Source organism: Carlito syrichta, unplaced genomic scaffold (assembly GCF_000164805.1).
Source record: "Carlito syrichta isolate Samal-C Ts95f unplaced genomic scaffold, Tarsius_syrichta-2.0.1 Scaffold302841, whole genome shotgun sequence".
In the NCBI taxonomy this organism is placed as follows: Eukaryota; Metazoa; Chordata; class Mammalia; order Primates; family Tarsiidae; genus Carlito; species Carlito syrichta.
The window spans coordinates 454846-479591 of NW_007246937.1; the positions used below are offsets into that span (position 1 = coordinate 454846).

General features: G+C 44.0%; 1 protein-coding gene across 3 annotated transcripts in view; it reads left to right on the forward strand.

Annotated features, from left to right (window-relative positions):
- Positions 1–21578, forward strand: part of TNC (tenascin C) — a 100094-nt gene extending 78516 nt beyond the window's left edge. For all 3 annotated transcript variants that reach the window (XM_008057170.2, XM_008057171.2, XM_008057172.2), the window contains 9 exons: positions 3724–3843; positions 5497–5640; positions 6381–6511; positions 10785–10917; positions 13265–13416; positions 14178–14274; positions 15148–15309; positions 17660–17823; positions 20818–21578. In XM_008057170.2, coding sequence (XP_008055361.1) covers positions 3724–3843; positions 5497–5640; positions 6381–6511; positions 10785–10917; positions 13265–13416; positions 14178–14274; positions 15148–15309; positions 17660–17823; positions 20818–20928 — 1214 coding nt within the window. In that variant the 3' untranslated portion in view covers positions 20929–21578. The remainder of the gene's footprint in view (positions 1–3723; positions 3844–5496; positions 5641–6380; positions 6512–10784; positions 10918–13264; positions 13417–14177; positions 14275–15147; positions 15310–17659; positions 17824–20817) is intronic.
- The last annotated feature ends 3168 nt before the right edge of the window (positions 21579–24746 follow it).

A 24746-nucleotide genomic window follows, 5' to 3' on the forward strand; every position in this document is an offset into this window, starting at 1 on the left:
GGGGTATTTGAGATAGGAGAGTATATGTATTAGGGACCACTGGATGCAGTGGTACTATGGTAGAGTTGATTATACGCAGATCCTGCACTAGTCAATAAGCACCAGACAGCTTCTTTACCGGGAGAATGGGAATATTACAAGGGGAGTTGGTAGGAACCAGAAGACCCTGGGTGAGCAGCCGGTTAACAATGGGCTGGAGGCCCTTGCGATGGGCATGTGAGATAGGAAATTGAGGCCTGGAAGGGAAGCAAGAGGGATTCTTAAGGCAAATGAGGACTGAGGTGTGGTGATTGGCCACCACAGGAGTGGAAGTGTCCCAGACTACTCGATTAACTTTTTTGGGGGAAATGGGGAAATCGGACAAAGGCTCCGGGGAGAAGACAGCACAAGCGAGGGCCAGGAGCGGATTTGAGGGAACTCGGTGTGAGGTGAGGCAAATAGATGCCCCGAGTTTATACAGAAGGTCTCGTCCCAGCAAAGGGGCTGGGCAGGATGGGATAATTAAGAATGAATGGGTGAAGGAATGGCCTTCAAAAAGGAAGGACACCAGACCTGTTTCCAGCGGCTTGGAGGGTACCCCCGAGACGCCCACAACTGAGACCTGAGAAGGATGTAGAGGCCCGTGGAAGGAGAGTAAAACAGAATAGGTAGCCCCCGTGTCCACCAAAGGGGAGATGGACTTACCCACTACCCATAGTGTGGCCCTTGGCTTGGCAAGGGTGATTGGGGTGTTCAAGTCCAGGTGGCTTCAGTCGTCCAGGAGGCCCAGGAGCTCTGGCGAGGGGCCCATTGGGGAGCCGGCCCCCCGCGAAACTCTGTCGTGGGGGATGGTTTTCCCCCAGGGGGCACTCAAACTTCCAATGTCTCTTTTGTTTGCAGATCGGGCAAGGTTGAGTTGGTGGCCTGGGGTTGGGGCATTGCTTTGCCCAGTGGCCTTCCTGGCCACACCTGAAGCAGGCTCCAGGAGGTGTTCAGGTTTTGGACTGTTTCTGAGATGGGGCCTCTGAGACCCCTGCTGTGCGGACCACAGGGCAGCAACTAGGGCTTGGGTCTGAAGGGCCACCTTCTGTTTTAGCCTTTGGGCCCGTACGACCTCGGCTTCCTCCTCTCGGGCATTATAAACTTCAAAGGCCATATTCATCAGGTCTCGGAGTGGAGTCTGGGGGGCCTTCTCTGCCTTTTTAAGCTTGCACCAGATGTCCGGGGCGGACTAGGTGATAAAGTGGGTAGCTAAGACTGTGGACCCCGGCGGTGAGGAAGGGTCTAAATGAGTGTCAAGGGTAAGAGCCTCTGTTAAACGATTAAGGAAAGAGGCTGGGTTTTCATTAGGCTCCTGTGTGATTTCCCTCAGTTTGTCATAGTTAATGACTTTTTGAGCTGCCTTTTCCATCCCCGCAATAAGGCAGCGGACCATCTGATCCCTTCTAGTTCTATCTGTGGCACCATCCTGATAGTTCCATTGTGAGTCCTCGGCAGGCACCGCCGAGGCCCCGACCGGCAAAGAATGATCAGAGTTATGTACCTAATCAGCGTAGTCCCGAGTTGCTGAGGTGATGCGATCGTGCTCCTCGGGAGTGAGGGTGGAGGTTAAAATCACATGGAGGTTATACCATGTGAGCTCGTATGCCTGAGTGAGGTATCGAAACTCCTTGGTGTAGGCAGTCGGGTTGGCAGAGTAGGAGTCTAGGTGCTTTTCAGTCTGAGACAGGTCCCCCAGGGAGAAGGGAACATGTACCCGAACCAGTCCCTCAGCACCTGCCACCACCCGGAGAGGGGCCAGTAACTAGACCTGGGACCTGGTACCAGAGGGCTGGTCCATTTAGAGGGCGGTGTAGGATTGTAAGATGGCAGCGGGGTGAGAGTAGGGAATGAGGTGGGAGGAGGGCAAGATGGCGGTGACGACGGAAGAGGAGGGTACAGCTTGTATAGTATACTAACTCCTTCCTTTCTCCGCCTATTGCTTGGAAACTTTATGAGGCTCCCTCAAAGCAGGTGCCTTCACACAGACATATAATGGTGACGGCTACAAAGTAGTTACTCTCTGTTTAGCAGCTACTGCATTCCAGCCACTGTTACTAAACCTTTCCCATTTAATCCCTACAGTTATCATCATCCCCATTTTACAGAGGAGGCAACTGAGACCTGGGAAAATTAAATACCTTGGCCAAGTAAATGCCAGAACGAAATTTGAACATACAGGGTCTGACTCCAAACCCTGTATTCTTCTAAAATAAAGGCTTATTTTTCTATTATAACCTGATTTGTACAGTACCCTGTAAAGAGGAAGAAATAATGAATTGCATTGGAGGAGAATGAAGTGGAAAATTTCTCTACAGACAGCTACGCCTCTAAACAATTTATCCTTTGATATATGAGCAATTATTAAGTCCAATTCATTAAGGGATACAAAGAATGGGTTTCATAGGAAATTTTAAAAATATCCTCATAGCCTAAAAAAGTTGACAACATGTAATCAAAACATCCCAACTGAACCTAGAGTCCTGTCCACCCTGCCTTACAGGCCCTTATTTCCCCCAAAGAAATCTTTCATCAATGGATTCTCCATGGCAGCAGATTGCAAAATCTGGATGTGGTGCCTCCCAAGTCTCCGTTGTCATCACCAGTTAAAGGAGATTCTATACAGGCACAATGGAACAGGAAGGAACTCAGAGTGGACAATATGGACTCCCAAAATTACTCTGCCTCATCCTAACAGTCACGCCAGTTATTTCTGAGGTTCAGGTGCCTCATCTCATGAAATGAGCTGAGGATAGCTGCCCTCCATCCTCCCAGTGCTGTCATGGGAGTAATTAAGTAGTACGTGCAGAGACACGAGGGAAACAAGCCTGTATTTAGGTCGGCTCATGAAAAAGGGATGTCTGTGGAATAAGTAAAGGTAAATGTGTATCATCACTTCGTACTATGGTTTACATATACATAGCAAAAGCAGTTCGTTAAAAGAGACCAGGGATATATCCCCTTTGGATATCCATCCTTTCTCAGGACAAGTCATTTGAAAATCATGCCTAAGACTCCAATCACTTTAATAGACATATCAATAGCAACTGCAATCATTGAGCACTTCCTGTAGCACAGAATACACACTTGACTAAATTAATCTTTATAGCAACCATTCTTTGACATCTGAAGAAAGTGGGTTCAATAGGAAATGACTCTTCCCAGGGCACAAAGGCACCAGGCAGAGAAGCCACAGTAGAATCCTGGACCACCAGCCTCCAGAGCCTGGCTCTATATTCTATACGAGCCACCTAACCAGAGATTTCACTCAAAGCCCAGCAAAGCCTTGGGCAGTCTTAACTATGCGCATCTCCTCTGTTTGTGTAGATTCTTTCCCTGGGGAAAGATATATGAGCTATAGTGATAATCTTTGTTGTGTGTTCAGCTCTGTTCAGTTTACACAGCTCCTTTCTACGCATAATATCATGAGAAATTCAAAATAAGGCTGAGGATAAAGCCATCCAGAATTATTGTCCCAATTTCACAGGTGAAAAAACACAGACCCAAAGTAGCCCAGCCAGGAAGGGAAGGGGGCGTGCTTCAAAGTCAGGTCAGCCTGGTTCCATGCTCAGGACCCTGAACCATCCCATACAACTGACACTATGTCATGATACCAGGAATCCACAAATAATATAGACATCAGAGCATCCGGGGTCTGATGTCCTACCCCCTAACTTACTCCTCTCTCACCACTTTTCTTTGCAGCTCTGGATGGCCCATCTGGCCTGGTGACAGCCAACATCACTGACTCAGAAGCCTTAGCCAGGTGGCAGCCAGCCATTGCCACTGTGGATAGTTACATCATCTCCTACACAGGGGAGAGAGGTAAGGTTCTGTCCAAGACTCTCCCTGTGCTAAGGAGTGCCTATCCTGCTGTAAACTCTTCCCATTCTCCCTTCTTCCTGCCAGGATGACAAAAATGCATGGGTAGGTTGGAAAGACCAGTAGTGTCCCTGTGCCTCCCAGTTGTAACCTCAAGGGAGTCTGGTAGGTCATTAAAGAAAAAAGTAGGTACATCTTCAGCCTCTACATGTTTTCCTGGTCCATTCCTCCTCTCCTTCTAGTCTCTCTACCTTCCAGTGTGAGACACCCTCTCTAGGAAGGAGCTCTCATCCCTTACAAAATAGAAGCCCAGAATCCAAAAGTCTGAAACATACTGCTTTAAGTAGTATGGGGGAGTCTTGGTTTCTCAGAGGCCATAGGAGAGTCCAGTTGTAGCAATTTGATTAAAAAATCCGAAATTATTTTTTCTTGTTTTTGCAACCACTTGTGCTAATTTACCCAATTAGTGGATTAAACACTTGCTTCGGGCAGCAGAAAACCATAGCCACTATAAAGCAAAATCGAAAACAAATAAGAGAGAGGAAAAAGAGAAAGTCCCTTTCAATGAACCTGTCCATAATTTCATAATGAGCTACCCCAGAAAGAATTTTCCTATTTTAATTTCCAAGTATATGTAAGTTTCATATTTTATGGTTCAGTATTGTTTTGCTTTCCACAACAATATGAGCAGTCATGCTAATCTGTGCCTGGGGCCTCAGAAAATTTTAATTTAGCCCTGTTTACCTCCTAAGAAAATTCTTTGTGAGGACACAACAAAGGTGGTAGAAGGGGCTAGGGAGAAGGGATGTTTTGGTTTATTCTTTTTACTTTTTGTTTCTTAAATATTCCCTTTGAGTAAACTCTTCTGAGTCAAGAAAGATGATGTTGCCTCACCTAAAATAAATAAGGTATAGTTCATGGAAATTGTGGGTTCAGGGATAACAAAAGTCTTGGTCCAGAAGTTGGGAGGGGAGCTCACAGATTATGAGGTAAGGTGACCAACTTGTTCCAACCTGGGATGTTCTCAGTTTGAGCACTAAGAGTTCCACACCTAAGCAACCCCTCAGTTCCAGGCAAACCAAGATGATTGGTCACCTATGATGAGGAAATACTGTGGTTTTGTTCCTGCCACCAGATATGGCTCAGCGAGCCTAGGACGCACTAACTAAGCTCTGGTATATCTTCAGCTGTCTGAGTTTTGTGATCCCTCATCCTAATGATTTGACAATATTTAGTAAAATATAAAAGGACATGTGAATCCATGAAAAAAACAGAAGGAGCAAGCAAGAGGACAAATTAAATTTGGGCACATGAGGCCCAGGGATATCACCTGCAATTCTCTTCCAGCTCATGCTTATGTCTCAACTGCAAAGCTGTTCCAGCTGGTACCATGCAGAAAGTCTCCTGACCCCTAATTCCCCTTCCTCTGATTTGGTAGCTGAAAAAACTCAGTCTCCATAGATAAATCCTTTGCATATGAGGTGAGTATTCAAGAGAGAGAAAGGGGATGTAAGTAGTTTCAGAAATCAAACCTGCTTTACCACAGGGTCACTGAAAGTTTCCTTGTTAGAAGGAGGTATGTGTGCTGTTTGCCAAGTCCACTAATGGCTCAGACTTTGAAAGGTAACTGCCTCGTTATGTGTATTTCATATTTAGTGCCAGAAATTACACGCACAGTATCTGGGAACACGGTGGAATACGCTCTGACCGACCTTGAGCCTGCCACAGAATACACACTGAGAATCTTTGCAGAGAAAGGGCCCCAGAAGAGCTCAACCATCACTACCAAATTCACAACAGGTATGGACATACCGAGTGCTGGAAGCTCTCCTCTCTGAGGTGCCTACCCATAGCCTGAGTCTTAAAGGGTAGCCCCTTGCCAACTCTTTTTTCTTAAGTCAGGCCCTTGAAATGCAATGACATCAGCATCAGTTAAATTCACCAGCGCCCACTCGATCAAGACCTGAAGAAACACACCATTTCCTTTTGAACTGAAATGACCTTGTTCTCCCCATGGATGTGAGAAAGATTTTAAGCGGAGGGCTTTTTAAGTGGAAAAACAGTCCCCACTGGCCCTAAACCCAGCACTTAATGATCCAGGCAGGAAAATATTTTTGAAGAGAAAAATTTTTTCCGGCAGTTTTTCCTAGATGTTTGTTATGTTTCTATACATTGAGATCTTTTTTACAAACTTCATCAAGCAAGAAAATGGAGAAACTCTCAGTTGTTTTCATTCATTCGTCCTCTCGTTTAGAATCAAGGGATGCCAGTAATAATGTCCATAGCTGTACCTTTCTCCCTAAATCCAACCAAGGCCAAATAGGAAAACCTAGTCCTCAGGGTGAGATGAACCACAGAGGATGTGTCTTTGGAGATCCCATGATTCAACCGCCTCATTTACCGATGGGAAAGTTTCTTGCCCAAGGTGAGGTAGGTCACTGGTAGGGAAAGAACTTGAACCCAGTGCTCTAGGTGCCCAGCCAGGATTTCTGTCCTACACTTGTTGACTTATCTGATATTAATTGCCTTGTCTTCTGCAGACCTCGATTCTCCAAGAGACTTGACTGCTACGGAGGTTCAGTCCGAAACTGCCCTTCTCACCTGGAGACCTCCCCGGGCATCAGTCACTGGTTACCTCCTAGTCTATGAATCCGTGGATGGTACAGTCAAGGTATCTTGAAATATATGACAGCTTCCTGCTGCTGACTGAAATATTTGCATGGCCTTCAAAGTAGGGAAAATTACCTGATACTGTTTTTCTGCTCCAATGCAACTGGGGAGCTAAAAAAAATTAATAGAGATTGGACTCCATGCCAGAACTTCTGAATCATACTCTCCAGCCTCTTTCATTTTAACCAGACACCAGTTCTGATAGCCAGCCAAGATCAAGAACCACTGCTTACAAGGCTTGAGGACACTTTAGGAGCTGAGCTCTTGGTCCTTTAATATTTTATTGAGTAAAGACCAAACAGTTCTTCAGCATCTTTGCCATGTATGTGGGGACCCAAAAAAACTAGAATTGTTTTTTTTTAGAGGGTGAGAATATTTTAATACAGGTTTCCTCCTGCTAGATAAGTGTTCTAGGAATCTATGGGCATCAGTTTACCAGCTAGCATTGTTGTGACAGGCTACATTCAACTTCAGTGAAAATTTTTTTTTTTGGAGATTTTTTCAATGCATTTGCCCATTTCATCATGAGTGAATTTCAAGTGCACCTATCCACACCACACTGAGTGTTCAGCAGTTTTTGGCCAAAGACAGCATGACCCCCATGCCCCACCCTCTCTATTCACCTGATCTCACCCCAAGTAATTTCTTTTTGTTTCCCTGAATGAAAAAAAACTTCAAAGGGAAATGTTTTGCCTATGTGGAAGAGACAAAACAAACAAACAAAAAAGGCATCATATTGACAAGTGCAAGCCGGGCTCGGTGGCTCAGCCTGTAATCCCGCGCCTTTGGGAGGCTGAGGTGAGTGGATTGCCTGAGCCCATGGGTTCGAGACCCGCCTGGGCAAGTGAGACCTCATCTCTACAATAAAATCAAAAAATCAACCGGGCGTGGTAGTGCATGCCTGTAATTCCGGCTATTTGGAAGGCTGAGGCGGAAGGATGTCCAGAGCCCAGCAGGTCGAGGCTGTGGTGGCCGGGAGCGGCCACTGCACTCCAGTCTGGGTGACAGAGTGAGACTCCAACTCAAAAAAAAAAAAAAAAAAAATTGACAACTTCAAAAACTATTTCGAGCAGGAGAAAAATACAATAGGAATATTACATCAAATGGAGAGTACTTTGAGGGCAACTGAAGTTTAAACATGTAAAGATAAACACACATTTTAAAATAAATAAATTCCACTTTTTTTAGTCCCCTTCATATATTATCTCACAGATGCTTTTATTACATTATGTAGTGTAATATATTTCACCATGTCCTTATGACATCAATTGTTAATACTGTTTACATCCATTGTTAATACTGTTGTATTCTCTTGGTGAACTTCTTTCCTTTTACTTTTTAATTTGAAATAAGTTTAGACCTTCAGAAAAGTGAAAGAAATTTTCTAAAATTTACCTTCCAAACTTGTTCTTGACTTTTTATTTTGTTTACCGTGCTTTATATTTCCAAGATCGTTTACTTATTCTCTGCACATTCATCTTTTTCTAGCATGCTATTTGTGTTTGCATATCATCATTTCTTTAGCTCTATGAATATATTATTGGTATTTTATTCTATAACCTACATGTGTTTCTTCCAAGTTTCTTTGTCTTGCTGCTATTGTTGGATTGGGTTTGGGTCTCCCTCTTTCACATGAGAAACTTTCATACAGTGTTTGTTGGTCCTGGTCTATATTTTGTACTTGAGCCAAGAATGAAAGAATTAATTGGGAGTTCCAGGCTTGTCAATTGTGAGGCTCCCTACAGAGGGATTGGGCAATTATCCAGCAATGTTTTTGAAGGACTCCAAATATCAGTACTATAAAGCCTGGACTCTCACCGTGTAAACACCTTTGCTTCATCTAATGTGCAGCACTTCAGCCTCCCTGACAGCTGAGCCTGGTAGGTTTGAACACAGATCCTCCTCTCTGGCTCAACCTCTCCAGAAAGTAAACCTCAGCCTGCCATCTGGATGGGGAAGGGCAGTCATCTGGACAGCTGGAAAGAATGGGGAGAGCTGGGATCTGTTTCTTTGGAAATGCTTTCAAACAAACCACATCTTTGTTCAGCCACACTCCACACTGGTCTTCAAAGGCATCTTTGCTTTTGTACACATTCTTTTCCTGAACTTGCTGGACTCTGTGGGGGTCGTCAATCAGCCTCTGACTGGCTCTGCCCAATATTGTCAGTTAGCCCCCAGCTCTCGCATTGTGTCCCCTTTGTGGTTTCTCTACCACCCACATTTTATCTACCAAGATTCCATTAACATTGCAAGCCTGATGCTTCCTTCTCTCCCATTCCCTTCATCTTTTGGATGGATACCTTCTCTCCCTTTATTCTCATTTTAGAGGGTATCAGAAGCAAGTAGGGATTGACAGGCATGTCCAATAGGTCATGTTTAACCAGAAGTGGATACACATTGCTAGTTACTATCATGGCCCTTCCTGGAATTGGTATCATAATGAACTAACTTTCTGTGTGAACTGAGGCAAGTCCTTTATCTTTGCTGGGTATCAGTGTTTGCCATCTGCAAAATTAGTGCATTGAATTCACTCATCTTTGAGGTCCTTTCCTGGTCAGGCATTCTAGGGTTCTATGTTTATCTGAATCATGAGTCTCATTTTGATCTAGGGTACCCTAATTGCCTAGAAAATGACTTTGCACAGCAGCTAGAGAGCTGATGGGTAACTGTGTCCCCAAGTAATTAAATGATTCCAGCTTTATACCTGACAACTGATCCTATCCCCTAGGGACCAGAACTGGGGGCCACACAAAGGCCACTAGGTGTTAGATGGGCACTCACCCCATTTCCCTTTCCTGCATGTCCAATTCCCAGCTTTATATGTCTCACTCAAAAAAAAAAAATCAACCTAATATAGGATAAAAGAGTCCTGGACAAGGTGTCCAGAAACCAGGTTGCAAGATCATCCACTGTCACCAACAAATGGAATGAGAGCAAGCCTCTTGGCTTCTCTGAAACTCAATTACCCCATTGAGAAAATCAGGATAAGGTACCTTCCCAGTTCCCAGAATATGGAAGCTTGCTGAAAGCTACCCTGTGAGTTAGCCTCAGAGTTGGGATCAGGTTGAACCACCTGCCAGGTGCTAGAAACCCAGCCATTTGACCAGAACCTGGATGTTCATCATTCGTGCCTGCCTGCTCCAAGGGCCTCCTGCCCTTCCAAGGGCCTCTGCACTGTCTCAGGACTGCCTAAACCCAGTTGACCATGCTTGAAATTTACAGAGAGCAGTGTTGCATTTTGTTTACCAGGAGTATAGATGTAATTCCAATTCCAGACACCTAAGGTCATCTGCTAAGAAGAACTGAAAGCTAACAAGAGGATTTGGGAAAAAAAGAGGACCTCCTACAAACTGAAATCCATCCCCTCCTCTGTCTGGCAGTATAGAGATCAGCCACAAACTATGAGCACAGTTAGAGTAGGTCAACATCTGTCTCTCATTGACAACTCTGTCGTAGAAGACAGACACACTGAGTCAGCTTAAGCCTGCATCATGCTGTGTTTACTGAGGTATTGTAATCATCTCCTGACTCAAGAGATCCCCAAATTGACTGCACGTGAGAATCATCTGGGGTGTTTCTTAAATATACAACTAGCCAGTCCCAACTTCTGGCTCTGATGATTCAGTCAGTCTGGGATCGGGCCCAGGCATCATACTGTTTTAAAGTTTCTCAGAGGGCTGTGATAAAGAGTTATATTTAGAGACCATTGACCTAACAGGCCTTAATGCTTCTTGCCCCTTGTGTGATATGTCATGCCACCAGATTAAGCTTCTTAAAGTACTGCTGGGTTCATGTCATTCACTTGTTCAAAAACCTTTCAGAGTTCCCTGTTCCTTATAATAACAAGTTTCAAGCTCCAGAGTTTGGCATTTAAACCATTCAGGGCTCCTCATTCCTTATCATGATAAACTGAAAATTCCAAAACTTGGCATTTAAGACCTTCTGTAAGCTGGTAACATTTTCCACTGGTCTGTCACCTGAATTTAAGTATGGTTGAGGTAAGATATTGCCTTCTCATATTATTTAACCTGTTCCTCCCTTTCTGGCCCCAAGACCTTTTTTCTACAGTATTCTATCCACCTCTCACATTCTAACAGTACATATGGAGCCTGGCATAGAAGGGGTACTCGGTGGATTCTTGTTGAATGAACGGATAGGACATGAATGGATGGGTGAATGAATAGAATGGATTCTCAGCTATACCCCGAGATGACCAAAAACTATTTTGTCCTAATTTCTGTGACCGAAAGCTGTTCTATTCTTCTGCATTTTAGGAAGTCATTGTGGATCCAGACACCACCTCCTACAGCCTGGCAGACCTGAATCCATCCACCCACTACACAGCCAAGATCCAGGCATTAAATGGGCCCCTGAGGAGCAGACTGATTCAGACCATCTTCACAACAAGTAAGAGGGCCCAGGGTACAACCTTGCCTTGAGATCTAACCTCGACTGCATCAACCCTCCACTTCCCCTTTGACTTCTACTATAGAATTATCAAACAAACCTCTGAAAAGGACTGGTTCCCTGCTACTCCTTGGAAGCCTGAAGAAAGTGGGTGCAGGAGGTTGTGAGCATCCTGGTGAAAGGGAAGGAGGGATGATACCCATCTGGATTAAGTCCAGGGCCTTAAGAACATTATTTCCATCCCACATTCCTTATTTCTTCATCTATACAATGGGATAAATAACTATCCCTTCCTCATAAGGACCTTGTTGAGGGTTAATGAGGTATTGTATTTGAACTGCTAGCTCATATGTGGCCCATATAAGTGTGTGGACCTTTCATTGTCAAAACTTAATATAAACACATTGTCCCTTCCCTTCTCCTTCATCATGTCAGTATTTACAAAGCCTCTCCACATTCAGAATCACAAACAGTCCTCCCACCAAACTGGTAGGGTGGGCCAGGGCTATCATGTCTAATTTCCTGGTGGGGAAACAAAGTCTCCCAGTGACTAAGTGACTTGCTGAAAGCTACTCTGTGAGTTAGCCTCAGAGTTGGGCTCAGGTTGCCTAGTCTACTGCAAACCACCTACCAGGTGCTAGAAACTTGGCCATTTGACCAGAACCTGAGTGTTCATCATTTGTGCCTGCCTGCTCCAACTCTGAGCCCAACTCTGAGCTTCTCCCTGCACCTGCCGATGGCAAACTTGCCAGTTGTTCTGCTGGTAAATAAAAGGTAGTGTCCATTCCTGAGAATGGGTTGAGCTAGCCACTGGAGAGCCCTGCCCTTCACAATTCATTTGACGGTTGTTCTGCACAGGACTGCCAAGGAAGGTGATTCCTCTTTGCCAGATCTTATGCCAGGTCCTAACTGAGTGTGTCTGAAAGATGCTCTTCTACTAAGGCCATGAAGTAAACAAGAAAACAGCTCATGATATAACCTCAGATGAATATAGAGGTGTCCCTAGATCAGAAAAAAAGAAACTATGACCATCAGTCCTCAGGCCCATCTCCTAACCACAGCCTCAAATTGTCCATTTCTATCAAGTTTTTAATTTTTGTGTCACATTATTGCACTTGGAAGTTTCCCAGGCGTTCGTGTTCTATCCCTAAAATTCCCAGGCTCAGAGCAGTTAAATGACTTTCCCAGTGTCACACAGCAAGCAAGTGGCAGGTTAAGGATAACAACCCCTGTCTCAAAAAATACTCTGAAGAGGCCAGGATATGTGGGGAGACCCCCCCGCCCCCCAAAGATGGAATTACCTTTTGGAAGGCAGGCCCCTTATCATAAAGCTTCCCTCACTAGGCAAGTATTCTAACAACACATCAGCATCAGTGTACCAGCTAGCATTGTTTTAAGAGGCTGCAGTCGGCTTCAGTTAATTTTTTTTTTGAGTCTCAAATATATTTGCCGATTTCATGATGAGTGATTTATGAGCACACCTGCCCACACCACACTGAGTGTTCAACAGTTTTTCACCAAAAGCAGCAGGAACCCTGCCCCACCCTCCCTGTCCATCCAATCTTATTCCAAGTGACTTCTTTTTGCTTCCATAAATGAAAAAAGTCCTCAAATACAAACATTTTGTCAATGTGGAAGAGGTGAAACAAGCAAACAACAACATCAAAAATGGCAGATGCACAAAAAGGCATCAAAATTGACAAGTTCCTAAACACTTCTGAGCAGTGGAAAAAGTATCTTGAAAGGCAAATTGCATCACATGGAGAGTAACTTGAAGGTGACTGAAGTTTAAACATGTGAGAATAAATATACAATTTTTTATAAACAAATTCCAATTTTTTGGAGGGACCTCCCTCATACATCTATAGTGTGGATTAAAATATGTTTGTCTGGGAAGCTTTAAGATCCAGAGCTTTTATCAGGCTCCCAAAGCAGCCTGTACCCTGTAGAATTCCCTGGTCCACAGTGAGCCATCTACCAGGTGCTAGAAACACAGTCATTCAGCCAGAACCTGGGTGTTCATCAGTTGTGCCTCACTGTTCCAGGTAGGTCCAAGTCAACCTGGCACAAGTCACTCATAACATTTCTGCTGAGCTCCCAGATGTCCTTGACAGTGTCCATCAGTATAAGGGACTGAGAAGGGCCCCTCCTCTTTATGACCTCTAAGTCTCATAGCACCCCTACAAAGTAGATGCCACCCTCATCTTTCACATGAAGAAACAGAGAGTCTGAGGGGTTAGGCTGCTCACCCATAGGAATCTAGTCAATATACGGTAAGCCACAATATGAAAGCTTTCACCCCAGTCCTCCTACTCTGGGAGCATCACTGTTTCTCCTTTTTCCGCAGTTGGACTTCTGTACCCCTTTCCCAGGGACTGTTCACAAGCAATGCTAAATGGAGACACGACCTCTGGTCTCTACACTATTTATCTGAATGGCGATAAGGCCCAGGCTCTGGAAGTCTTCTGTGACATGATCTCTGATGGGGGCGGATGGATCGTGAGTATCACCAAGGACTCCAGAGCTCTTAGGTCTGGAGGATGAGGCTAGGGGCTCAGTGGGGGAGAGGAGGGGCTAACACCCTCCTCCCCACACACTCTGACACTGATGTGCATGAGGCTTTGCAAGGAATGCCTTCTTAAGCAAAGGAATGGGAAGAACCCAGGGATTAAATAAACAGGGGGAAAGAATTTTCTTATCATTGATCTCATCTGAGCCTCATCAAACAACTCTGTGATGTATAAATGACAGTAATCATTGATGCCATTACTTATATTAATTAGTACTGGCTACACAATTGTTACCTAGCAGGCACTGTGCTAAGAGTCTTATATAAATTATTCCAATTCTATTACCACAGAAACTGGGTGGTATTTTTTTTAATTAATAAGCATTTTTTAGAATAGTTTCAGGTTCACAGCAACATTGAGTGGCAAATACAAAGAGTTCTCATACACACCCCCACCCACCGCACATTTTGCACCAGAATGGTACATTTGTTACAACCAATCAACCTACATTGACACATCATGATGACCCAAAGCTGGTAGTTTTTTTTTATTTTTATACTCATTTTTCAGATGAGAACACTAAAGTTTAGGGAGGGGAGGTGACCTTCCCAAAGTCACATGGCAAACTAGGGATGGACAGAGCTGGGGACAGATGCCCTTTCCACAATCCAGTGTTTCTTCCTCTCAGAAAAATGCCCTCTCTTTCCTCCAATAGTTTAAATGTACCCCGATTCTCTGATACATTTATAGGTGTTTCTGAGACGCAAAAATGGACGTGAGGACTTCTACCGAAACTGGAAGGCCTATGCTGCTGGATTTGGGGACCACAGAGAAGAATTCTGGCTTGGTAATAAACCCTGCATGTGTATGTCTAGAATGCCCATTTCTGCCCTCCCGTAATTTTTTCTAACCTGCAGTGACCTATGGGAGAGAAGCAGATTAGGAGAAAACACTAGTTTGGTGGTAGACACCGAATATCAAATTCTTAATGGAAAAGACTATTTAAATGTTCTGATTCATTAAACATAAAAATCTGACCAGGGAAGAACCAACAATCAGACTTTAAGAATCAATTTAGCCTTAAGTCATATGCTGAACCGTTCATAGAATTATTCTCATTGATATCACTGATTGCTTTTAGGCCCCTTATAGCCATAACCTTAACCCTCATAGCACCCTGCAAAGCACAAAATTCCCGCCTTGTACATGAGGAAATAAAGTCTCAAGAGGTTAAGTGGTTTGCCCATAGGAATCAAACCAATAAGCAATTGTGCTGCAATTTGAAATCTCCCACTAGGATGCCTTCATCCATCCCTCTAGCCATGCAATTCACACTGTCCAACCACCTACCTGCACAGAACCTTGTTCCTTATGCCATTTCCTGGGCAGGGAATGCTTATCCCATTATCATCCACTGCCCTTCATCTGTAAGGAGCTTTAGAGTTTAAAAAGTGCTTTCACCACCTTGCCTACGTTGACTTCACAATACACTGGGAGGTTGGCAGAGCAAAACTGTCAACTTGATTGTGCCCAAGGGTCAGAAACATCACATATGTGGCCTGATGTTGTAACAGCAAGGAGCAGACCAAGTTCTGAGCCCAGGTCTGTGTGACACAAACCTCTTTAGAGTTTACCCAGCTGCTGCTATTAAACAGGGTGAAATAGAAAGGATGACTCCAGCTACCTGTGCTTCTTAGCTACTTCTGCCTGTCGTCCACAGGGCTAGACAACCTGAGCAAAATCACAGCCCAGGGTCAATATGAGCTCCGGGTGGACCTCCGGGACCATGGGGAGACAGCCTTTGCTGTGTACGACAGATTCAGCGTGGGAGACGCCAAGACTCGCTACAAGTTGAAGGTGGAGGGATACAGTGGGACAGCAGGTACAGGGCAGTCGCACTTAGAGCCTACAAAACTATAGAAACCTTCTTGGTGTTTTCAGCTAATTTATTCATTCATCATTCCTTCCTTCATGAATCCATTCATTTATGGAATCAGCAAATATTTGAATACCTACAAGGTACAAATTCAGAACTGCAATTGAAAAGGGTTGGTAGATATCCTGGTCCCTGAAATGTAGAGGAGGTTGAGAATCCAGGCAATCAGGATTGATCTGTAACTGCCCTCACTTTCCAAACATATGTCTTCTCCAGTTTTAGATATCAATTATAGGCTGACCCCACCCTCCAAAAAAACCCAATCTCCTAAAGGTCTTATTAATTATCCAATCCAGTGCTGCTCGATTTATTATGGACATGTGACCCCCTGGGGATCTTTTGAATGTGCAGAGGCTGACACAGAATGTCTGGGGTGGGGCTGAGATTCTACATTTTCCGTGAGTTCCCTGGTGAAGCCCATGTTGCTGGCAGTGCTGGTCGTGGACTATACTTTTAGCAACCTATAATCCACGCCATCACCTAACTGCTTGTCTCTCTTTTAAGACATCCCTACCATGTGGTCATGCAGCCTCAGCCTGCATACCCGCAAGACTAGAAACTCACTGCCCCTCAAGTGGCCCTTTCTTTCCTTTTCTGATTTATCACCCTAGCTCAGACTTGAAGATTTATTTGGCTTGATATGGTTTTCTGGCTATACATTAGAGGAGAAATAAGGAAACAACATTAATTAAGAACTACTAGGTATCATCCTCTTTTGTAGCAATTCCACCTGTATTACTCACATTTAATCTTCATAAAAACCATTACAGGGAGTTGTTACTATATACACAAGGAAATAGGCTCAGAAAATCTCAGCATTTTGCCCAAGGTGAAATGGCTTGTAACAGGTGGAAGCAAGTTTGACTGCAGAGAACTGTTGCCAACGATGTTCTTAGCGGCAAGGAGGGATCAGGCGTGAGTGTGTGGACCACCCCATGCAAGCCATGCCCACTTTGGGTGGCTTCCTGTTATGTTTATGAAAACAGAAAAGACAGTTGCTATGGCACATTTCCAACCTCTCTGAGCCCTGAAAAAAAATCCATAAGAGGAGAAATCTCCAGATTTTGAAAGGTTGCCAAAAGCCAGGCTTAGTCTAAGGAGGCACAAAGCTCTTTTGAGATGGCAACTTAGTGGTAATAAAGAGAGATACCCAGGGGCTAAATTGTTTTAGTTCTTGCATCCTTCAAAGAATTTTGACATTTTATTACCTGGAAATAAATACTTCTTTGGTTGAGAGGGCTTCAGGCAAGGAAGATAATGTTACACAACAAGGAAACCCATCAAGCAGCGGGAATATGGCCTCTGTCCATCTCTCTTCATATTTCCGATGAGAGAATGAGCCAGAATATTTCCCTTCACTAAGGTAACCTTTGTAAGGTTACACTCTTGTGTGCATTGGTTGCAGCCAGGCCCTCCGCAGGAGAGTGTTTTATTTCAATGTCTGCATGCCATCCTCATGCTCTGGGTAACATCACAGTTAAAAAGGTGCCTGGGACAACTTGCTCCAAAATATCACAGTTAAATGCCTTGGAGTCTTGAAATTTTTGTGCACAGCACTTAGCTAGAGTTGGGAATGAGGAAACACAAAGAGAAATGGCACTGAATGCTTTTAAAATTCAATATGTCAAATTACAAATTAGATTCCCCAATAGTATTATATGTAAATAGACTTCTTGTCCAAGAATCAGGGAATAGTGGTCTCATAAACACTTTAAAAAATAACTATATGATACAAAGGCTATTTAGATTATAATATGGTTAATAAATACTTGAGTGTGAAGGAAAACCATACTGTTATTAAATGCAGATTTCACACCTCATTCTCTGAGCTCTTTGATGTAAAGGGAATGCAGAAAAATCATAAAAATCACAATCATAGTAACCTTGCATTCCATGCTATCTGTTTAGATTACATTTTTATATTCTTGTCACAACAGCACTGTAAGGTAGAGAGAAACATGTGCTGGTTCTGTTTTATAAAGGAGAAAACTGAGGTTTAGCCAGAGGCTTGACTTGTGCTAGTGAGTGAAAGAAATGGGACTTGAAGCTTGACCTTGCAAAGACACCCACAGTCCTTTCCCCACCACATTGTGTTGTTTTTTATCAGAAATGAGTCCTAGGGGATGACACTCATGTCCTATTCAATCCCATGCTCAGTTCTGACTGTGGGCCTGATGTTCAAGGTCATCCCACCCCAGGATCTTTCAATTGTCACCTCTGGTTCTGCCCTTTACAGCCCAGAAATTTTGAAATTCCAGCCAGGCTTTCTCAGGTCCATATTTTCTCTCTCTCCCAGGTGACTCCATGGCCTACCACAATGGCAGATCCTTCTCCACCTTTGACAAAGACACAGACTCAGCCATCACCAACTGTGCCCTATCCTACAAGGGGGCTTTCTGGTATAAGAACTGTCATCGTGTCAACCTGATGGGGAGATATGGGGACAACAGCCACAGTCAGGTGAGTAGACCGTGAAGGCCCAGAGCAGACTGGGCCTGGGAGGAGGGAGGGGATGGATGAGAGGACAATTCAACCCTCCATCCTGGTGGAGACTGGAGGCAGAAACCTCAGGTATATGCCAGCGGGTGTTTGCCTAGTACAATGAGAAATCTCAAAATGTACATGGTAGCCCTTGAAGATCCCAAGGAGACCCACTGGTCAAGTGGACCCCAAACATAGAAACCCTTTCTCAGATGAAATCTGTCTGAACCCCAAAAGTAAAGAAGACAAAAGTGAAGGCCATTTAGGTGTAACCCAGGGATGATGCAGACCCTGGTTAGAGGCACCTTCAGAACCCCAAGAAGACCTTGAAATGAAGCCCACAGACTTTAAGTCCCTTCATAAAGTGAAGGGATTTAAGATGCCCAGAGAAAACTGACTTTTCCGAGGCCACCCAGTGAAGTTGGAGGCAGAGCTGAATCTTCCCACTTCCCTCTCCCTGCATTCTCCCTGTGCCACATACAGTTCTAGGAAGAGATGTTTTAGATCCCCTTTAGAAACAGGTGAACAGAACAATTTCAGTCATCTTCCCTAACCTAATCCCTGCCTGCACCAGCATAAGTCTGAAAAGTAATAAAGCCAAGTGGAACCAGCTACTTGATCATGACCAAGCCCCTGCCCTAGCCTTAGAAGCTCATTCCCATCCCAAAGTGGAAAAATGGTTGTTCTCATACCACACTGAACCCTGGACCTCAAGGATCTTACCAGGTCTGCTCACCGGGATCCCAGAGTCCTTATAAGTATTCAAAGGCCCAAATTATACCTTATGATGACCCCAGAAGTGATCCTGATTTGATAATTTCAGGTGAAATGCAGCAACTCACCTTTTTGTGTATTTGCACTTTTTTTGTCGTTGGTTTTTTGGGACACTTTGGTAGACTCCACAGGTGATTCCTGAAATTCAGCAGGTGTTGGGAGCTATGGTTCTCTATTATTAGTGATTTTAATGCATGTGTTTATGCCTGAGTTAACTACCAGCAAATGATACCTTGAATGTAGATCTTACTTTGACATGATTTTTCTGATACTTCTCTAAGCTCTCTCGCCTTCTTTTTCTCATATGCGTATCACCTCTATCCTATGAAGGAGTTGGGATGTAGTTTTTCATGACTATGTTTCAGAGCAGGCAAGAGTTCAAGAACCACCTCTTGACCCCAGTCCTGTGTTCTTTCCATCTTATTGTTACCTCAATAATACTTCCACTCTGAGCATTATTCTATCACTTTTATTGCCTTGTCCCTTAACACTTGTGTGACATAAAAGTCCTTTTTTTAAAAAGCCACATATTGAAAAGGAAACCTCTAGCCAGGTGCAGTGGCTCATGCCTGTAATTACAGCACTTAGGGAGGCTATAGCAAGAGGATTGCCTGAGCCCTGGGGTTCGAGACCAGCCCAGGCAACTTGGCGAGACCTTGTCTCTACAATAAATCAAAAAATTAACCAAGCATGGTGGTGCTTACCTGTAGTTCCAGCTTCTTGGAAGGCTGAGGCAGAAAAATTACCTGAGCCCAGCAGGTCGAGGCTGTGGTGGCTATGAGCATGCCACTGCACTCCAGCCAGTACAACAGAGTCAGACTCCAACTCAAAAAAAAAGAAAAAGATAAGAAACCTTTTTGTCCATTTTCCTATCCAATTTTGGAGAAGAAAGAGATGACACAGAAAACCTGAAAGAAGCCACAGGAGCTCAGTCCCAGCTCCAGCTGTGCTCAAGCCTCTGTGTGGCCTCTACGAAGTCTCTTTCTCGGGCTTCAGTCTCCACCCCAGTACGAGGGGGGTTTGGCTTTCAGCCCTGATCTACTGGGGCAGAGGAAGGCAGCATGTAGACCAAGTTGTGGGGCTGCAGCACTCGCTGTACCTGAGTGATTACAGGTGCATTTGCCCATGGAATGAGCCCGCAGTTCTCAAACCCCACCTCCCTACAATGAATGCCGAAAAATTAGAAACAAAGTGTCTCTGTTTTTTCTCTTATTTCACTAGCCATTAACTTGCCACACTACCCATTAACTTGCCACACAGCAAGTTCATGTTCCCTCACAGTTCAGTGCAGCTTAAAGGGGATAGGGGGTCTGTACCTGGGGTAGTGACCACTCAGGAGCACTGTGTGATGCTGAAGGTACCAGGTCCTGACCCCTCTCCCACAGTGGGCAAGGGGCCATATAGGGCTTGATGGGCTGACTCTACCATCTGTAGGCTCTGCTCAACAGACATGCATCATGAAATTATCATCTTTTCTACTAGAGAGCTTCAACCAAAATTTCAGGGCTATTTCTCCCAACTTGAGATTAAGGAAGTAATATTTACCAAGCACCTGCAACGTACCCAGCCTTGTGATAGCTTCTTTACAAACTAATGTAATCTTCATAGCATCTTTCAAAGTTGGCATTATCAGACCTTAAGGAAAAAAAGAAAAACATAGTAAAACTGAGGCCCAAAAAGATTTGATAACTTTTTTAAGACCATTTATCCCTCAAGTAAGTAATATTTAACCCTGTATGTTAAAATGCAAAATTTGTGCTTTACCTATTTTTTTCCACTATTCCATATAAACCCCTATTAAAATTCTCCATAGGAATCCTATGAATTATAGACACACACCCTGCATATAGCTCCTCAATTCTGTAACCTCCAATCATGACCTGAATTCCTTTGAATCTATTCCTAAGGATGACAGGTTTCATCAGCCACCATTTTGTTTCAAGATGGCAGGCCAAAGCTTCATGCAAACTCAGGTGACTGCTGACCAAGGTGAAAAACTGGGTCAGCTTCAGCCGGCCCTCTTGGAAGTTTTCCACAGCACAGACCAACACAGAGATAGGCAAGCAACAGCTCTGGTATACCAGATGGTCAAGGTGAAACAGAACTTGTTCAGTTTGAACAACTAAATAGCGATGATCAGTGAACACCATGCCTAGCAGAAACCAACCTGGAATCCTTCTCTTTTTTTTTTTTTTACAGGGTGTTAACTGGTTCCACTGGAAGGGCCATGAACATTCAATACAGTTTGCTGAGATGAAACTGAGACCCAGCAACTTCAGAAATCTTGAAGGCAGGCGCAAACGGGCGTAAATTCCAGGGACCACTAGATAAGAGAGAAATAGGGTCCAGAGGAAGGAAAGGATCTTACCAAAGCACCAATACAACCAGTCCAGCCATCAATCTACTCCTGGACATTTGGCAAGAGTCAAAGTCGACCATGTATCACTGGGGCCAACAGAGATTGCATGGGCCTCACCTCCTCTGCGATTACTTTCTTCGCACCAAAGACATCAGTCTCCAACAGGTTTCTATTTTGTTGTTTGAATCAGCAAAAATTTTCCAGTGACAACATCACCATGGTTTTTACTTTTCTTGGTGGCTCTGAGGATGGGAGAGGGGTAGGCTGTACAGGGGTAGTTTGTCTTAGAACCAGCCGTATTTTACACGAAGCTGTATAATTAATTATCATTATTTTTGTTAGTAAAAATTAAATGTGTGTCATCGGAATCCATCCCCTTTTTTTCCTTTTTTTTTTTTTTTTTACATTTCATACAACAGAAACCAGAAGAGCAATACTGTTTCCATTTTAAGGATATGATTAATGTTATTAATATAATAATGATGAAGATTATGAAAACTTAGAATTTTTAAAGATATCTTCCTTTCCAAACACATCTGGACAGAACCTGATTGTATTTTTTTTTTTTTTTTTAATAAAAGCACAAGTACTTTTGAGTTTGGCTGTTACTTTGCATTTCGCCATTGAGTCTGAAATTTTGTGAAAGTCAATAATTTGAACAAAGGGAAGAATGACAGGAACGGAAAGGAAGAATGATGGACCAGCGGAAGGGAAAGAAGGGAGACCAGAGGCTGGGAGGACGGAAGACATTTTTGTAAAAAAAGTTAAGCACGGATGGAAAAGGCTTACAAACTTAAGATTCAGCATCTTGCTCAGAATTTTCCAAGACTAACAGTTTAGGTTTATACCCATTCTCTAATGCAACCTCCTAGAAATTCTATGCTATAGATGAGGTGAGGACTGTTATCATGTGAAGGTTAAGATCCCCAGAGGCAGACTGCCTGAGTTCAAATCTTAGCTCCACCATTCCCAAGCTCTCTAACCTCTCTGTGCCTCACTTTCCTTTTCTGTAAAGTGGGGATAATTATACTTATACTATAATTACACTTCTAATTCTATAGCATTTCTATGATGAATTTCTATGTGTTATTTGTGTGAAACCCAAGCCTTCTGGCTCCGAAGTTCCTGCTCACTCACAGGCCCCTGATACCAGTCTCTCCTTACCTAGGGAAATTGTTGCCTAGAGAGAGTGAGTACAGGTTGCAGAATGAGAGGTGTGGAAGTTCAACTGGATTCTTCCTTGGGCTCCTACAATCCTGAGCTCTTAGAACTAGAAAGAATAGCTGTTAGGAATATCTCCTTTTCCCATATGCCAAAGCCCCCCAGAATGAAGAGAGCCCAGTGTGTCCCCAGACTCAACCTGAACACGTCTAGTGATGGGGAGCTTATTGTCCTGCATACTAGATCTGTTAGAAATCAGCAAATACAGGGAGTCAGAATCACACAGAGAACATTTCTTTCTTAAAACAAGAGTCTGTCGTGGGGGGAAGGTAACTCCCAGTTCATTCTCTTAGAGATTTTCAGTAAATTGACTTATTTGATGAAAACATTTGGGTTGATAGGCCTCATTCAAATGGAATGTGATAGCTCAGGAACAAAGATCAGAGGAATTTATGGCTCCAGTTTATCCTTTGTTGCTGAGTTTATCTTGCTTTAATAAATGCTGTCATTTTATATACACAACTTGCTGTTCCAGATCACAAGACCTGTTGCATGCAATTCAGCCATGGCAACCCTCTCTTGGCTGCATAAACTCAAACAAACAAGCTCCCTGAGACAACCAGGCCTGAAGTGTGAGTCTTAACTCTCCATTGGCTGCCAACTTGTGAATCTCTATCCCCAAATCCTACCTCCTTTCCAGAACAGTAGACATCCCTAAGCTGTTAGAATATTCCCCGGAATAAAATTTTGATTGGTAAAGAAGCCACATGAAATGGGAGTCCTTTAGTCACGAACTTGGGAAGGTTATCAATGCCCCAGTGGGTAAGCAGCAATGCCCAAGGCTATGGCATTCAAATATTTCAGTCACAAGTGCAAGCTCACCATTTCTCATCCTTCAGTCTCAGGCTCTGTGGCTTGATTCAGGCAGTCTCCTCCATCTTGAAGGTCTCTTAAAATTCCACTGCATCCTCAAAGTCTGGGCCCCTCCCCCACCCAATGAAACAGCCATCAGGTCTCTATCCGGAATAAAATGCCGGGGTGTTCTGTCTTCCCTTTATTCCTTGCCCCCTCTGCTCCTCTTCCTTCTCCCTGCTCCATGCCCTTCAAGGCCACCTTGTAGGAATTATGTCAATGCCTGCTGGCTTTCAGGTAGGTGCTAAAATGGGTTCTTCAGGACATTGAAGGGAGGGGACTCGGGGTGTAGGGTGGTCAGGACACTTGTTTCTCAGCTCCATCTCTGCAGCATCACTGCCAACTCCCACACAAGAGAGCCACAGTCACTGACAACTATCTCCTGGCTACTCTCTTTGGTTTTCAGATAGTGGTTCTGCTACCTGTCCCTTCTGACCTAGGCATGGTCACTGTGCCTAGCTTCTGAGACCTGGGGACCTGTGCTAGCCTTTGTGGCTCTCCTCCACCCAGCCTGCACCTTTAGAAATAGCTTCTCTGCTTAAACTGTCTCAGAAACCCTGCCAGGCTCCCACACTCTCAGGAATACCTGAGCACTCAGTACTCCTGTTATAGCTACACACTTGCCTTATCCTTTAGAATTTCCACCTCCTGCCACTCTCCCTACCATGGCTGTTGGTCATGCAATGGCTTCCCAGCATCCATACTCCTTTCCAGATTCAGAGAATTTACCATCAGGTGAGAACCTGCCTCCCACCATGGAAGCCACAAGTGAAAATACTCTTTCCTCCCCCGCCTGACAGCCAGGGCATGGGTGCATAACTTGAGTTCTGCCAGTTGGATACCCAAGGAGGGACTTTTAATCTTGAGCAAGGAACTCAAAACAAAGAGCCTGTGAGACTGGCTTCCCCACAGTATCTTGCAATGGGGCCACCTATTAGCATGATCTGTGACCAGCATTGTGCTGGGTACAGCTGTGTTTTTCTCTAATGGTGACAGTCGTTTCCAGCAATGACAAAGGCATACAGGATGATAATTTCTGCTACCTGGCATCCTTGAGTTTCTGAGAGTCCTGAGAATTTTCTGTGCCTTTTTTTTTTTTTTTTTTTTTTTTTTAGTTTGAACTCTTTCATCCAGACTGGAGTGCAGTGCCACAATCATAGCTTACTACAGCCTTAAACTCCTGGGCTCAAGTGATCCTCCTGCCTCAGTCTCCTGAGTAGCTAGAACTAAGGCTCATGCCACCACACCCAGCTAATGTGCCTGCTTCTTCAAATTTCCTGTCAATATGATGAGCTTCTTCCTGATATCCTCTCAGAAAAATCCCTTTTCTGCTTAAGTAGTCCCAGATGATTTCTGATGTTTGCAACCAAATACCTTGACTAACACTCCCTTCCCTGGACCATCAGCTCCTCTCACTGACCCTCCTGTGCACCCAGGACTGTGCTTGGCACTTTAAACATTTGGAGTCATTTGATTATTACAGTCACCTGTAAGAAAGACAGAAGTCTTCCATTTTATGTAGAAAAGTAAGCCTCAGGGGAATAAAATGGCTTGCCCACAATCACACAGCTAGTGTCAGACCACAATTTAAAGCTAGGTTGCCTGATTCCAAAATCCAAGTTCTTTGCAGCAAGGATACCTTATCCATTTCAAGAAGTCATGGTAAACTGAGAACAGCGCTTTATTCATTTAACAA